The sequence below is a fragment of the Hyperolius riggenbachi genome, chromosome 11 (assembly GCF_040937935.1).
Source record: "Hyperolius riggenbachi isolate aHypRig1 chromosome 11, aHypRig1.pri, whole genome shotgun sequence".
NCBI classification, from domain to species: Eukaryota; Metazoa; Chordata; class Amphibia; order Anura; family Hyperoliidae; genus Hyperolius; species Hyperolius riggenbachi.
Genome location: NC_090656.1, coordinates 156235383 through 156253614, shown reverse-complemented (window position 1 = coordinate 156253614; position 18232 = coordinate 156235383). Strand labels below are relative to the sequence as shown.

At 42.6% G+C, this 18232-nt stretch overlaps 1 protein-coding gene across 3 annotated transcripts in view; it reads right to left on the bottom strand.

The window, feature by feature from the left end:
* PRDX5 (peroxiredoxin 5) overlaps positions 1–18232 on the bottom strand; it is a 260461-nt gene that overhangs the window by 201895 nt on the left and 40334 nt on the right. For all 3 annotated transcript variants that reach the window (XM_068260364.1, XM_068260365.1, XM_068260363.1), the window contains exon 2: positions 7811–7945. In XM_068260364.1, coding sequence (XP_068116465.1) covers positions 7811–7945 — 135 coding nt within the window. The remainder of the gene's footprint in view (positions 1–7810; positions 7946–18232) is intronic.

Here is an 18232-nt window from a genome sequence, read left to right as displayed (position 1 = left end):
GGGTGGGCAGGGGGGGGGTCTGATGGGTGCTGTGGGCGATCTGGGGCAGGGGGGGGGGAAATCAGTGTGCTTGGTGCAGACTAGGGTGGCTGCAGCCTGCCCTGGTGGTCCCTCGGACATTGGGACCACCAGGGCAGGAGGCAGCCTGTATAATACACTTTGTAAACATTACAAAGTGTATTATACACTTTGTATGCGGCGATCGTCGGGTTAACATCCCGCCGGCGCTTCCGTATGGCCGGCGGGATGTTGCGGCGGGTGAGCGGCGCCAGGCGGAGGATCGCGTCACGGATGACGCGATCGCTCCGCCCATGCCCATACAAGGACCGCCGCATTTTGTCAATACGGCGGTCCTTGCGGCGTCCACTTCCCGGCCGCCAATTGTATATACGGCGGTCGGGAAGTGGTTAAGGTGAATGGGGTTCTCTCGGATCCCTTTCACATTAAAAAATGGGACAAGACAGGGGTGCCCACTATCCCCCCTTATATTCGCCTTGGCCCTGGAGCCCTTCCTGTGTCATGTGAGGAATAATCAAAACATTAAAGGAGTGACCATAGAACCCACTGATCATAAAATTGCTGCATACGCGGATGACCTTTTGTTTTTTTTGACCGGCCCAATAACTACTCTTCCAAACTTAATCAAGGAATTCGAGAGATTTGGCCGACTGTCTAATTTTAGGATAAATTTTGACAAATGTGAGGCATACAATGTTGGTCTCCCTGAAGAAATGAAACAAAATCTGGAAATAAACTTCCCCTTTAAGTGGAACGACAAATCAATTAAATATCTCGGCACATATCTCTTGAGCTCTCTGACAAATATATACGACCATAATTTTCCCCCCATTTTGAAGACACTTTCGACCGACCTATCAAGATGGGACCGCCCACAATTCTCCTGGCTAGGACGTATTGCCATAGTAAAAATGAATATTATGCCCAGACTGTTGTACCTTTTTCAGACATTACCAATATCGATCCCTAATTCATTCCTTAAACAGGCACAATCTATCTTCAACAGGTACATCTGGAAAGGGAAACCGCCCAGGCTAAAGAGACAAATTCTTTATCAGCCAAAACAGAAGGGTGGCCTAGCAGCCCCCAACGTAACCTATTATTACTACGCCTCAGTCCTAACAAGGGCGGTGGACTGGACCAGACATAATAAGTGCAAACAATGGACGGAAATAGAAAAACATATATGACGCCATATAATACCACAGCCTTGCTATGGATAGGAAATGCAATTAGAACGAACTGGGGGTTACCCCCACTAGTACTGACTACATTAAAAATAGTAGATAGAATTAGGCAAAACCCAGACATTTCCCCTGGAATCTCGCCCCTCTTCCCAATTGCGAATAATCCAGACATCCCCTTAGACCTACATAGGAGACAAGGAACGGATTTAAGTAGCACAAAAGACCTGACCATATCGGCAATAGGAGACCAACAGGGTTGGCACTCTCTACAATCTATGTAACACAAATTCCCACTCCTCCAATTGAACTAGTGTTCACTCTTCCAAATAAGATTCTATCTTCGAAGCAGAAAAATAGAGCCAACACAATGGAGACAACACACAGAGTTCGAATCTTTATGCATAGGGAAAGAGCCAATGAAAAAAACCCTATCAATACTATACCTCCTGTTGTTGAATCAGAACCCTCCATACCTCACGTTTGTTGATAGTTGGGAAAAAGAACTCAACTGCTCCCTCACTCCGGGACAGATAGCTAAGATATGTATATTCGCCCATAAGACTTCTCTATCAGCAAAAATTCAGGAGACGAACTATAACATTTTAACAGATTGGTATTGGACACCTGTAAAACTCCAACGGGTCTTCCCCAATAGAGACCCTCAGGGCTGGAACCCACAGGAGCGCTTTTGGCAGCGTTTTGGCAGCACTGCGATACACTAGCAGTTTGCCAAAACGCTGGGCTAATGTTAATGGATGGGGCAACTTCCACAGGAGCGTTTGCGTTTCCCAGAAACGCAAACGCAGGACCTGCAGCATTTTGGGAGCGTTAGCGCTTCAATGTAAAGTATTGAAATGCTAGCAGAAACGCTCAGCAAAACCTAAACTGAGCGGTTTTGCTAGCGTTTTGCGGTTCAGCACACTGTAACAAAATTAAAAATAATTCACAGGACCAATCAGGATAAAAACGCGAAACGCAAAACGCTACACAACCGCTGAGGAAAAAAATACACTGTTGCAAAACGCGACCGAAAACTCGCATGAATCCGCTTGCAAACCGCTCAGGCAAAACGCTACCGGTTGCGTTTTGCGTTTGCGGATTTCAGTGGGTTCCAGGCCTAACTGCTGGCGATGTAAAGAAAACCCAGGTACTTTGCTACACCTGATATGGCTCTGCCCCGGAGTCAGGGATTTCTGGGAGAGTGTCAAAACACTGATACAACACCTGGTGGAGGGGGAAGTGCCTTTTACCCCAGAAGTATACTTGCTACACTTGAATGACTGGCCCATGAGAAAATATAAAAAAATCTATCATTAGACATGTTTTAAACGCAGCAAAGTGTCTACTGATACGCCATTGGAGAGATGAAGCAGCTCCGACGTTTGGGGAACTAATTAGGGAACTAGATCAGATACATACAATGGAAGATATGGCACACACAGCTTTGAATAGACCAGAAGTTACGTAAAACCTGGGCTTACTGGGCGACCTTCCGTTTCTCCGAAGAGTTTGATTTAATGATTCACAATATGGGCGCTCAACTCCTGTAGAGTTGATACCTTTCCTGTCTATATATAAAACCTAGAGGCACCTTGAGGAGAGATGCCGGATCACACCCAATGAAAGGGAGTGGACTACTCCCACAAAAAACACTGGTATAGTGATCTGTTAAACACATATAACACTTATAACTTCTGTTCTTTGTCCTTCTCTTCTTTTTATAAATAGGACATATATATGACAGGAACTGTTAACTAAATATATAGATACAAGTAAACGGCTCATAGCCGAATTGGTAATTTACTGCCATACAATAGCAATAGATGTATTGGGGCTAGTCCCCCACTGTCATATTCAACGTCTTGGTGATAGAGAGATATATATATATATATATATATATATATATATACACACAGCTTTGTATAGAGAGTGACATTCTTCATCTGAAAATGTATCTTTTTGTGTATTTGGAAAAAACAGAAAATAAAATAAAGAATATTTAAAAAAAAAAAAAAGTTCAAAGTTTATTAATGTTAATGAAGTAATTGCTTTGCTGCTTGGTTGTTTTTTGTATTTTTTTTCTCTCTTTTTCCATCCAATAACCTTCCAGGTGGACCGAGCGAACGACTTACCAGCTGCAGCACTGATGGTGCATCCTGACAGAACATTGCGCGTCTGTCAGCTTACACACAAGTCGGTGCATGCAGCGCTGCAGGACGAGATTTCTCCTCCGCAGTCAAAAAGATACGTTTGCCGAGGCATATGGGCCGAGGAGTGGTGTTGGGGTTTCATATGCTTTGGCAAGCACTTTGTATCAAAAAAGAACTCTGGCAATGATTTGTTCATCCACATCGATCGGTGTGAATGGATAAATCAGGTTTGCCAGGGCATACGAGCTGGTGGGTTTGGATTTTTGGGGCGGCAGCTCCTATGTCCTGGCAGACGCCTTCCCCTCCTTTTTGTATTGTTTTGTCTTTTTTTCTTCTCTCTTTTTTCTATCCAGACCGACCAATCAGCTGCAGCACTGATGGTGCATCCTGACAGAAGCATTGTGCCTCTGTAAGGTTACACAAAATCGGTGCATGCAGCGCTGCAGGACGAGAGTTCTTCTCCGCAGTCGAAAAGATACGTTTGCCGAGGCATATGGGCCAAGGAGTGGTGTTGGGGTTTCATATGCTTTGGCAAGCACTTTGTATCAAAAAAGAACTCTGGCAATGATTTGTTCATCCACATCGATCGGTGTGAATGGATAAATCAGGTTTGCCAGGGCATACGAGCTGGTGGGTTTGGATTTTTGGGGCGGCAGCTCCTATGTCCTTGCAGACGCCTTCCCCCTGTTTTTTGTTTTTTTTTCAAATTTTTTGGGCAGATATTTTTTCATCCACATTGATTGATTGATTGTTTGACGTTCATTTTTCCTTTCAGCCCACAGTGCATTACCCTTATGCCCAATATAAGGAGTATAGCAGAAACTCCTAATACTGGCCATACATGTAATGATAGCAGAGACCCTAAAATGTCAGGACAGACCCCACAAATGATGCCATTTTGGAAAGAGGACACCCCAAAGTATTCCGCGAGGTGCATGGTGAGTTCATAGAATATTTTATTTTTTGTTACAAGTTAGCAGAAATTGTGGTTTTGTTTTCTTCCCCCCAAAATGTCATTTTCTGCTAACTTGTGACAAAAAATAAAATTTTCTATGAACTCACCATGGCCCTCATGGAATACTTTAGCGTGTATTCTTTCCAAAATGGGGTCATTTGTGGGGTTTGTTAACTGTCCTGGCAAGTGGGGGGGGGGGGGGTGCTAAATTGTAAGCACCCCTGTAAAGCCTGAAGGTGCTCATTGGACTTTGGGCCCCTTAGCGCAGTTAGGCTGAAAAAAAGTGCCACACATGTGGTATCGCCGCACTCGGGAGAAGTAGTTTAATGTGTTTTGGGGTGTATTTTTACACATACCCATGCTGGGTGGGAGAAATATCTCTGTAAATGACAATTATTTTTTTTTTGTTTTTTTTTTTTTTACACACAATTGTCCATTTACAGAGATATTTCTCCCACCCAGCATGGGTATGTGTAAAAATACACCCCAAAACACATTATACTACTTCTCCTGAGTACGGCGATACCACATGTGTGGCACTTTTTTGCATCCTAACTGCGCTAAGGGGCCAAAAGTCCAATGAGTACCTTTAGGATTTCACAGGTCATTTTGAGAAATTTCGTTTCAAGACTACTCCTCACGGTTTAGGGCCCCTAAAATGCCAGGACAGTATAGGAACCCCACAAATGACCCCATTTTAGAAAGAAGACACCCAAAGGTATTCCGTTAGGAGTACGGTGAGTTCATAGAAGATTTTATTTTTTGTCACAAGTTAGCGGAAAATGATTTTTATTGTTTTTTTTCACAAAGTGTCATTTTCCGCTAACTTGTGACAAAAAATAAAATCTTCTATGAACTCAAAATGACCTGTGAAATCCTAAAGGTACTCATTGGACTTTGGGCCCCTTAGCGCAGTTAGGGTGCAAAAAAGTGTCAAATTGAAATTGAAAGTGTGTATATATATATATATATATATATACAGTACACGCATGTAGAATCAACAGGAAGCAACTCCCATCTGCGAATGCACCGGGCTGTAGCCAGCAGCTCAGTGTCTGGTATACATGAAAGTCCACAGCCATGGAGTGGACTTTTCCGTACACCGCACTGCTGGCCACAGCCCAATGGATTCGTCGGCATTAGTAGATGGGAGTTGCTTCCTGGTGATCCTACATGCATGTACTGTTTTTACCTTGTAAGTTGAACTTAATTTGCGCTATTAAAATAACCACCTGGTAACACACCATGGAGCGCTCTCTCCACTCTACAGCTATATCCTAAGTTTAGTTAAAATGTTTCTCTTGTGTACAAAACACAGGTACGCAAATGCTTAAAAGTTACAGTGTCCTAAAACATTGTAAAATTTACTGGAACCCCGTTTCAGCTGGATTTCAGTGCATAGATCTGTGCCCTTGCAGAAAAAGGCCCTGGTCTTTTCTATATCAGATATAGAAAAGGCAGAGGCCTTTTTCTGCAAGGTGGCAGGGCTACACGCTAGAATCTGGCTAATATGGGGCTCCAGTGAATCTTTTTATACAGTCAACATGCTGGGACATTCACGTTGGCAATAACAGGCCAGGATGGCCGACAGGGTAGAGTGTCAGCTTCCTGGCCAGGAGATTTTCATTTGCAAAAGCAGATATAATTTTTTTTTTTTTTTACACATTTTATGTTTTTTTGTGTATTCCTCCTCTCCCACGTGCTTCCAGTGTCTTCCCTCCTCCCAGGGCCTCCCCCTACTTCTGTTCTGTGTCTCTTCCTGTCATTATGTGTCCCCTCTGGTTCACCTCCAGTAATTCTGCACCTCCTCCTAATGTTTTGTTCCCCATCCTCGCCACCATCGATCCCTTTCCTGATACCACCAAGGACCACCTGTCCTCCGAAGATGTCCCTTAACTGCTGCAAGAAGCTCATTCATGAATGTGATCCAAAAGCTTTATTGGTGTCGCTCTCTTATCAAAGTCTATGTCCTCTTCCCCTGTCCCCGATTCTTTCTTTGAGCCTCCACAAATATATCAGTTTTCTACGTTATGGAGGTAAGCCAATACCTTCCTCCTTTTCTTTGTTTCTATGGCTGGAAAACAGTGTCAGGTTTCTTTATAGGAGGATCGATTTAAATCAAGTGAAGCCACAAAAGCGATCTGTTTCCAAAATTTTCGTTTCACACTTTATTATATTCACAAAAAATTATTTTTCTTCTTCAAAAAGGTAGAAAAATTCTTTATAAAGCAGCAGAAAAATTTGTGGTACAGACATAAAAAGTAATACAAAAAGCAGATCATAGACACAGTGTGCTTTGTTTGATGAATAAAGGTAATTTTAGTTCAGCCGACGACACTAGTCCATTTCGGGTTATTGACCCTTCGTCAGGCCTTTACAAAGCATAGAGAATTATCTTGACCAGAAGGTACATACAGTCATAAAAATGAACACAGTGTGCAGTTTGCAGCTGAGTTTCCCTATGTCAGCCATCAGTCAGGTGCCGGGTTGTGTCTGGTTGGAACAGATACCTCTTTACTAATTAATGCACTTGAAACAAAAAGAAAAACCGAGAGCCCAATATAGTGCAGCAAGTCTAACAATTGTTGGCAAAATAATTAACAGATGTGGATATACTCACAAACACGGGCCACCACACAGGCAACCACTTGAAATGCAGGTGGGGAGTATTAGAACCTGACCCCACTCAGGTCCAAGAAGTCGCTCTCTGCAGACAGAAAGAAGGGGACAGTCCCCTCCACCCAAGGAGGCGCATTGCCACTATTAGACCTTATTGAGCTTGCACTCCTTGCCTGATGAGGCGAGTTATACCTGCGAAGCGCGTTGCGGAGTGCCAAAATAAATTGTTATTTGCGATTTGAACAATCTCGATTGTCCATCATTTCAGGAGGTAAGTCCACCTGTACTCCTCCTTTTTGGTTGTTTTTAGATCATTTTGACCTGCCTGGCGCCTCTGTCCAAATTTGCACTCTTTACTAATTAAATTCATTTTTATGACTGTATGTATCTTCTGGTCAAGATAATTCTCTATGCTTTGTAAAGGCCTGACGAAGGGTCAATAACCCGAAACTAACTAGTGTCGTCGCCTGAACTAAAATTACCTTTATTCATCAAACAAAGCACACTGTGTCTATGATCTGCTTTTTGTATTGCTTTTTATGTCTGTACCAAAAATTTTTCTGCTGCTTTATAAAGAATTTTTCTACCTTTTTGAAGAAGAAAAATAATTTTTTGTGAATATAATAAAGTGTGAAACAAAAATTTTGGAAACAGATCGCTATTTTGTGGCTTCACTTGATTTAAATCGATCCTCCTATTAAGAAACCTGGTGTTATATGAGCATAGTGGTGTGCTCAAGTGTGGATCGTTATACTAACAAGAGTTCCCTTTTTTGTTACCTGGGACTCATACCCAACCATATTGAAACATATGGAAAACAGTGTCCCCAGTACTTTATGTAGCAGTGCTGGGAACTGTTGAGAAACATGAACTGAGCTTACCTTAGAACATCCAGGTGTGAAAGCACCTGGGACACCAAAAAGTATTCCCTTCTTGCTACCAAACACATCCTTCACACTGATCTGGTTTCCTGGACCACCATCAAAAACCATCACATCAGGAACAGGATCTCCAACCTTTTAGAAAGATGACAATATGGTTCAGATAACAACCCAAACATAATAAACAAAAATGCCTGTTTGTTGAATATTAAGGTTGCACGATACATAATTTTAAAATAGAAATCGCGATTTGTGGCAAGACTATTTCCTAATTGTCAAAACGGAGATTTTGTTATGTGTACAATTTTCTGCGTTCCAGATGTCCCATGTGAATAATTATTAGCCTCACACACGAAGTGTTGCCTGCGTTCCGCATCACTACGGCACATTTCCTCCTTCCAGCCAGAAGGAGGAAGCGCGGTAGTGAATCATGGAAAGCGGCTAGGAGAATACAGTAATATGCATAGGATCCGCACTTCTGGACCTGAACTCTTGCACAGGACAGAAGGAAAATAAAGGGAAATTAAACCTGTATGTATTTAGAGAGTTTAGCCTGTTTAATTCCACCTCATTAGTGTCTAATCACAAGTTGTAATTTGATCTCGCTCTCCCGTGTCACATGACTGCCATGGCAGGGACGGCAGATAAGCTCATTTAAAAAGGACATGTTAACAATATGTCTGTTTCCATTAATCAGGAAGTAGAAGGAAATCGATGAAGAAATACACACCCTAGCCAAAGTACGGTAATCAGCAGATGTACCAGGCCACTCGATCACCAAATAAGTCAATCCAATGCAAAAGATAAAGTCAGCACCATCCAATGCTCTTTATTTTATCAGACTGTCATATTACAACACAACATTTTGTTTCTTTATCAACTTATGGCAGTCTAAATACATGAAGCATCACACACACACACACACACACACACACACACACACACACACACACGTTTATATAGCACACCTGTGAAGGATTGCGGAATAGCCGCCGCGTGCTCTGACGACGTGGCGGCTAGTTCCGCGTCCAGCCCGGCGGTTTACGTGCGGCGACATGTGTCTGATGTAGTCCAGCCTTCCTATGCACATAGGCTGGAGGAATACACACACGCGCGCGGAGAGACAGAAGCTTTATGGGAAGCAGAGAGGGATCAGATGACTCCCTTGGTCAGCTGATCTCAGGATGTATGCGGATTGGCTGGAGGGGACTGGGCGGCGCTGATCAGCGCTGCACTATATAACCACTCGTCCCTCAGTCTCACGCTGTCTGCCGTTGCGAATGCTATGTGTTGGCATACAGATCTCAGTCAGATCCCACAGTGTGTTGTAACCAGGAGGACCTGGGAATTCACACTGAGCTAGATTATTCTCGCATTGTTATGTTATGCTCTAGACTAGTTCCAGCGTGTTGTGACTACGGACCTCACACCCAAGCCTAGGATAATGTGTCATTGCTATGTTATGCTATAGACTAGTTCCAGGGTGTTGTGACTACGGACCTCACACCCAAGACTAGCATTGTGTACTTGTATGACTTTAGCCCGGTTCCAGGGTGTAGAGAGCTAGGATCTCACATCCAGTTAGGGCAAGTCTGTTCATCTTAGCAGCAGGGCATCCTGCAACCAAGCCTAGGTCCCTCTCCTAGGGAGCCTTTAGGCTATAGGGATTCACCCACAGTCTGGGGTGAATTCCCTTCTTCTAACCTCCAGCTCCTCTGGTGGTCCTTACTCAAAGTGTTACTGTTACACCAAACACTCATATCTCAGGTGTCCAGAGGTTAGACATACCTAGATTATTGGTGATTCTGCAGATCATCCATAATCTGGTGCATTTCTGTATTACTGGTGATTCTGCAGATCACCAATCAGATTCTCTCTGCGTGTTGACACCAATCGTTACAACACCTCTAACTTAATTAACCAATAAACAGCTGCAATCCTAATAGCCAATCCCATCTCGCTGTGACTAAGTGGGCCTGATGGAGAACTAGGGAGAGAGAAGAAGGAAGAATCGAGAGCCCCCAATAGTGTATTATTGTAAATTGGTTAACGTAAAAGAAATTAATAATAAATTATACTCACAAGTATAGGTTGCTGGGATCAGGCAACCACTTGTATCACAGACGGGGAGATTAGACCTGTCCCCGCTCAGGCTAAGAAGTCGCTCTCTGTGTAGAAGGAAAAAAGGGGTGTCCACACCCATCCACCAGGTGGATAATCATGTAATAAAAAAAAAAACAGGAGGTGCCAATAGAGTAAAAATGATTCCAATTAAAAACAGTTAAAATGTGGGTGGCAATGGTGTTTGTACAGCGCCACGGAATATGTTGGCGCTTTATAAATCAATAATAATAATAATAATAAATGGTGGACTTGCCAACCCTACAAAAAGCAAAGGACCACTTTGTATGGTTAAAAGTATTAATTTAATCAATTTAGCACTCCAAATAAACAATTAATTTTTTTAATTAATTGTTTATTCGGCGTGCTAAATTGATTAAATTTATACTTTTAACCATACAAAGTGGTCCTTTGCTTTTTGTAGGGTTGGCAAGTCCACCATTGCCACCCACATGTTACCTGGTTTTAATTGGAATCATTTTTACTCTATTGGCGCGTCTGTTTCTTTTCATTACCTGATGGAGAACTGTTTAGAGACAAGAGGGGCCAATTAAATCACAGCGCTCACCTCTCAAATGTCAACCACATCCCGCAGCGGTCCCATGAAGGCCGGAAACAAAGCACGCCCAAAACTTGATGTTGGACCCACCCCTCCAGTCGACGGACCTGATGGGGAACTTGGAGACCTGTATGGAGGCGGCGCCGCCTCTGTTGCTAACTATTATTATGTGATTTGCACATTAGACACCCTTGAACCTTGCAGTTTGAACCCCGAATACAATTTATTCTCTTTTATTTATGATTTTTAGTTGATAGCTTCAGATTGTCCCTACTTGAGTGATATGCTGGGTTGTATTTTAGGGATTGCAATCTTTAACAACTTGGCGACCATGTCATGCTGATGGGTGTGACAGCGGCGGCAATCCCAGGACCGCCTAATGCCGATCGGCGTGCAGTCCTGGGGGCATGTTTTGCAGGAGATTGTGCGCGCATCTCAGCTTGGTTGACGGAGCTCCGCCTCGCCGTCAGTCTCCCAGCAGTGATCGCCGCTAGACTATTAGACTTTTGCAGTCTATTTAGTTTGTACAGCGCTCGCTGCAATCTACGGTAGCTCTGTACTGGGGACAGCCTTGTGACTTGCCCCCGGGGTGGCAAGACAGCGATCTGCTGTCATAGGCTAAAGCCTATGACAGCCGGTCGCACTGATTGGCTGGCAGGGGGAGAGGTGTGCCCTGTCAGGTTTAATAAGTGGGATTTCTTGGTTATAAATGGGGTTGGGACCATCAGTTGCATCATGGAGAAGTCAGGTGGATACACAGCTGATAGTCCTACTGAATAGACTGTTATAAATTGTATTATGGCAAGAAAAAAGTAGCTAAGTAAAGAAAAACGAGTGGCCATCATTACTTTAAAGGGACTCCGAGCAGTGCAGAAACTATGGAAAGATGCACATCATTTTAACCACTTAAGCCTAACTGGATGAAAAATATTCGTCCAGTTAGGCTGCGCGCACTCCCGCGGGTCACGCGCGCTCCCGGACCCCCCCCCCCCCCCCGTGCGCGCTCCCACTGGGGGCCGTTAGCCCAGCGATCAATGAAAGGGATTATAAATCCCTTTCGCTGATCGGGCCCCCCCGGTGAAAAGCCGACAGCGTCTATTCAGACGCTGCGTCTTTTCTGAGATCAAAAAGTTCCCAGTCTTCTTTCTTCTTCCTGGGAGAGAGATCGATCGCTCCCAGGACTTTTTGACTGTGGCCATCTTGTGGCCAAATAGCAAACTACACCAAAAAATACTTAACACTCAATAAATACATATTAAAACATGTACAATCCCCGGTTTACCTCCCAGACCAAAAAATACCCACATACGAGTTTTAATAAAAAGAATTTAAAAAAAATTACAATATTAATAAAAAAAAAACAAAAAAAACATAAATAGTTACCTAAGGATCTAAACTTTTTAAATATTCATGTCAAAGGAGTATATAAATATGATTTATTAAATTATGGGCTTCTAAATAGTGATGGACGCAAATTGAAAAAATGCACCTTTATTTCCAAATAAAATATTGTCACCATACATTGTGATAGGGACATAATTTTAACGGTGTAATACCCGGGACATATGGGCAAATACAATGCGTGAGTTTTAATTATGGAGGCATGTATTATTTTAAAACTATAATGGCTGAAAACTGAGAAATAATGATTTTTTTCAGTTTTTTTTTTATTCTTCCTGTTAAAATGCATTTACAGTAAAGTGGCTCTTAGCAAAATGTAACCCCCACAGAAAGCCTAATTGGTGGCGGAAAAAACAAGATATAGATCAATTCATTGTGATGAGTAGTGATAAAGTTATTGGCAAATGAATGGGAGGTGAAAGTTGCTCAGATGTAAAAAAATCTCAACCCTGTGGGCTTAAGTGGTTAAAGCTCTCTTTCTCCTCTTTCCAATGATATATAAACCGCCGCCCTACGCCTTTTAGCGATCGAAATTGCCGCGGCTGCGATTTCGATCGCGAAAATAGAGAAAAAACTAAAAGGCGTAGAGCAGCAATTTATGTGTCGTCAGAAAGAGGAGAAAAAGAGCTTTAAAATGATATCCATCTTTCCATAGTTACATTGTATTACACAGGGCGACTTCTTCCTAAAGTCAGCAGCTCCATTCTGCTGAATGGAGCTGCTGACTTTGAGAAAAAGTCGCCCTGTGTAATACAATGTAACTATGGTAAGATAAATATCATTTTAAAGCTCTCTTTCTCCTCTTTCTGACGACGCATAAATTGCCGCTGTACGCCTTTTAGTTTTCTCAATTTCGATCGCGAAAATGGCGAAAACTAAAAGGCGTAGGGCGACGGTTTATACATCATTGGAAAGAGGAGAAAGAGAGCTTTAAATGATATGCATCTTTCCATACTTTCTGAACTGCTCGGAGTCCCTTTAAGAAATTAAGGTCAGTCAGTCCAAAAAAATTGGGAAGACTTTGAAAGTGTTCCCAAGTGCAGTCTCAAAAACCAAACGCTACAAAGAAACTGGCTCACATGCGGACTGCCCCAGCAAAGGAAGACCAAGAGTCACCTCTGCTGCGGAGGATAAGTTCATCCGAGTCTCCAGCCTCAGAAATCACAGGTTAACAGCAGCTCAGATTAAAGACCAGGTCAATGCCACACAGATTTCTAGCTACATAGTTATTTTGGTTGAAAAAAGACATACGTCCATCGAGTTCAACCAGTACAAAGTACAACACCAGCCTGCTCCCTCACATATCCCTGTTGATCCAGAGGAAGGCGAAAAAACCCTTACAAGGCATGGTCCAATTAGCCCCTAAAGGGAAAAATTCCTTCCCGACTCCAGATGGCAATCAGATAAAATCCCTGGATCATCATCATTAGGCATTACCTAGTAATTGTAGCCATAGATGTCTTTCAACGCAAGGAAAGCATCTAAGCCCCCTTTAAATGCAGGTATAGAGTTTGCCATAACGACTTCCTGTGGCAATGCATTCCACATCTTAATCACTCTTACTGTAAAGAACCCTTTCCTAAATAAATGGCTAAAACGTTTTTCCTCCATGCGCAGATCATGTCCTCTAGTCCTTTGAGAAGGCCTAGGGACAAAAAGCTCATCCGCCAAGCTATTATATTGCCCTCTGATGTATTTATACATGTTAATTAGATCCCCTCTAAGGCGTCTTTTCTCTAGACTAAATAAACCCAGTTTATCTAACCTTTCTTGATAAGTGAGACCTTCCATCCCACGTATCAATTTTGTTGCTCGTCTCTGCACCTGCTCTAAAACTGCAATATCTTTTTTGTAATGTGGTGCCCAGAACTGATTTCCATATTCCAGATGTGGCCTTACTAGAGAGTTAAACAGGGGCAATATTATGCTAGCATCTCGAGTTTTTATTTCCCTTTTAATGCATCCCAAAATTTTGTTAGCTTTAGCTGCAGCTGCTTGGCATTGAGTACGATTATTTAACTTGTTGTCAATGAGTACTCCTAAGTCCTTCTCCAAGTTTGATGTCCCCAACTGTATCCCATTTATTTTGTATGGTGCTAGACCATTTGTACGTCCAAAATGCATGACTTTACATTTGTCAACATTGAATTTCATCTGCCATGTATGTGCCCATATAGCCATCCTATCCAGATCCTGTTGCAATATGACACTATCTTCCTGAGAGTTGATTATTCTGCACAATTTTGTATCATCTGCAAAAATAGCAACATTGCTCACTACTGCATCTACTAGGTCATTAATAAATAAATTGAAGAGCACTGGACCCAGAACAGACCCCTGTGGGACCCCACTGCTAACAGTCTCCCATTTTGAGTACGATCCATTGACCACAACTCTTTGTTTTCTGTCCATTAGCCAGTTCCCTATCCATGAACACAGACTCTTCCCCAGTCCTTGCATCCTCAATTTTTGCACCAGACTTTTGTGGGGAACAGTGTCGAAGGCCTTTGCAAAGTCCAAGTATATCACATCTACAGCATTCCCAATATCCATATTAGCATTCACTACCTCATAAAAGCTGAGCATGTTAGTCAAACAGGACCTGTCTTTAGTAAACCCATGTTGATGCTGAGAAATATGATTATTTTCTACTATGAAGTCATGTATAGTATCTCTTAGTAACCCCTCAAATAGTTTGCATACAACTGATGTTAAGCTTACAGGTCTATAATTTCCTGGATCTGATTTTTTGCCCTTCTTAAATAATGGGAAAACGTGGGCTGTACGCCAATCCACTGGGACTCTGCCAGTTGCAAGAGAGTCACAAAAGATAAGATAAAGGGGTTTATCTGTAACTGAACTTAATTCCCTTAGGACCCGAGGATGCATGCCATCCGGGCCAGGTGCCTTGTCTATTTTTAATTTATTTAGTCTTGCCTTCACTTCTTCCTGCGTTAAGTATTTAATATTAGAGTTAGAAGATTGAGACTCTTTCGCCTCTGTAGTTTGCAACAGTGTTGTTTCTTTTGTGAAGACAGAAGCAAAGAAAGCATTTAATAACTCTGCCTTACCTTGGTCATCCACCATTGAGTTCCCACCCTCATCCTTTAGGTGTCCTATACAGTCAACCTTTCTTTTTTTAGAGTTAATGTACTTGTAAAACTTTTTTGGGTTAGATTTGATATCCTTAGCGATTTGTTTTTCAGCTTCAATCTTTGCCTGCCTAATTTCTTTTTTACAATTTTTATTGCACTCCTTATAATTGCTTAGTGCAGCCTCGGTCCCCTCCTGTTTTAAGACCTTATAGGCATTCTTTTTCCTCTTCATTTTATCTTTAACTTTTCTATTCATCCATAGAGGCCTTTTTTATTCCTAGACATTTTGTTTCCATATGGGATATACATACTACAATATTGATTGAGTATAAGTTTAAAAGCTTGCCATTTCCCTTCAGTGTCTTCCCCTTGTAGTACATTATCCCAGTTCACCAAACTTAGTGCCTGCCTAATTTGATTGAACTTTGCTTTTCTAAAATTCATAGTTTTAGTGGTCCCACTGCCCCGTGGCCTATCAGTCACCAGATCAAACGTTATCATGTTGTGATCACTATTTCCCAAATGTTCTTGAACCTGCACATTTGATACATTATCTGGTCTATTAGAAATGATCAGATCCAGTAACGCATTCCCCCTAGTTGGTTCAGTTACCATTTGAGTCAAGTAATTGTCCTGTAGTGCTGCCAGAAATCTGCTGCTTTTACCAGAATGGGTAGCCTCAATACTCCAGTCAATGTCTGGAAAGTTGAAGTCGCCCATAATTATGACCTCATTTTTACTTGCAGCTTTTTCAATCTGCTGTAGTAATCGCAGTTCTGCAGCTTCATTAATAAGAGGTGGCCTGTAGCATACCCCAAACAGCAATTGGCAACTTTTATTTCCACCATGAATATTTACCCAAACGGATTCCACATCTTCGCAATCTTCCTCCATCTCATCGTTGAGGACAGCTGTAAGAGAATTGTTAAGAAAGAGACAAACCCCTCCACCTTTTTTCCCTGTTCTATCCCTCCAAAACACATTGTATCCTTTTAAATTAGCTATCCAGTCATGGCTTTCATCCATCCATGTCTCGGTTATTCCCACAATGTCATAGCCTTTGTCATTCAGAATGAACTCTAGTTCGTCTATTTTATTTTATTTGCAAGGCTCCGAGCATTGGTTATATTTTTACCACCACATTTACCAATTTTGTTTACATGAAATGGGCTACTTGAATTTTTACCAACAGACACATCTCTAGAACAACTGTTAAGAGGAGACTGTGTGAATCTGGCCTTCATGGTAGAATATCTGCTAGAACAGGCAACAAGCAGAAGAGACTTGTTTGGGCTAAAGAACACAAGGAATGGACATTAGACCAGTGGAAATCTGTGCTTTGGTCTGATGAGGAGTCCAAATTTGAGATTTTTGGATCCAACAACCTTGTCTTTGTGCGACGCAGAAAAGGTGAACGGATGGTCTCTACATGCCTGGTTCCCAACGTGAAGCATGGATGAGGAGGAGGGGTGATGGTGTGGGGGTGCTTTGCTGGTGACACTGTTGGAGATTTAGTCACAATTGAGGGCATACTGAACCAGCATGGCTACCACAGCATCTTGCAGTGGCATGCTATTCCATCCGGTTTGCGTTTAGTTGGACCATCATTTATTTTTCAACAGGACAATGGCCCCAAACACACCCCCAGGCTGTGTAAGGGCTATTTGACCAGGAAGGAGAGTGATGGGGTGCTGCGCCATATGACCTGGCCTCCACAATCACCAGACCTGAACCCAATGGAGATGGTTTGGTGTGAGCTGGACCGCAGAGTGAAGGCAAAAGGGCCAACAAGTGCTAAGCATCTCTGGGAACTCCTTCAAGACTGTTGGAAGACCATTTCAGGTGACTACCTCTTGAAGCTCATCAAAAGAATGCCAAGAGTGTGCAAAGCAGTAATCAAAGAAAAAGGTGGATACTTTGAAAAACCAAGAATATGACATTTTTAGTTGTTTCACACTTTTTGGTTATGTACTATACTTCCACATGTTAATTCATAGTTTGGATGCCTTCAGTATGAATCTACAATGTTCATAGTCATGAAAATAAAGAAAACTCTTTGAATGAGAAGGTGTGTCCGAACTTTTGGTATGTGTGTATAAAGATATATATATATATATATATATATATATATATATATATATATATATATATATATATATATATATATATATATATATATATATATATATATATATATATATATAGATAGACAGACAGACACATCCTGAGAGCAATCCTAGCCCACCAACAGAAAAGCTCTGTTGGTGGGCAGAAAGGGGGGGGGGAATCACTTGTGTGCTGAGCTGTGGTAGGCCCTGCAGCGGGGCCTTAAAGCTGCAGTGGCCTAATTAGTAAAAAATGGCCTGGTCACTGGGGGGGGGGGGGGGGGGGGGTGTTAAAGCACTGGTCCTTAAGTGGTCAAGGTTTTATTTCAGCTATTGACATTCTGCGCGCATCTCCTGATGTCTTCTGCTCCCAGTGCTGTCTCCACTACCGCCCGCCCCCGTCTCGCAGGATTACCTAGGAGATGTTTATCCATCTCTATGGTGACATGATGGGCCGGACATCGCGTCACCATGTCCTGACACTGTGTGCGGCTGGTGGGGGGACTCGGTCCACCACCTATCTACGATGTCAGCATGTGTACTCCACCTTTGTTCAGGAAATGCGGGAGTATTGTTTACTTCCGCATTCCCTCCGCCGATGTCAGTACAGAGATGGCGCAGTCTCCACATAGGTCTCCAAGTTCCCCATCAGGTCTGTCGACCTGAGAGGTGGGTCCAACATCAGGTTTTCAGGGTGCTTTACAATCCAATGCGTGTTGCCAAGGATGCAGCTTGGTCAGGTGTACTCAACCTGATTGTTTGCCGGTGCCAGGCCTCAAAACGGACTGCTCGAATGGTGTCCGACAACTCCAGAAAAGAAAGGAAAAAAAAAAAAAAGGACGGCACACCACTGGCTGCAATTCAATTTTGCTGTGTATTCCAGGAACAAGACACTTATGTTCCTGGAATACACAGCAAAATTGAATTGCAGCCAGTGGTGTGCCGTCTTTTTTTTCTTTTTTGAGGGTGCTTTGTTTCGGGTTAGCGCATGTACAGGTTTGCGCGCATTAATTTTCCCCCGTTCATGCACTAACCCATATGTTGCGTGAATGGGACAGTTAATGCACGTAAACCTTTATATTACGCGCTCAAACCTATATGTGCGCTAACCCGCGTGCTACGTTTATCCCAGCTTTGTGAA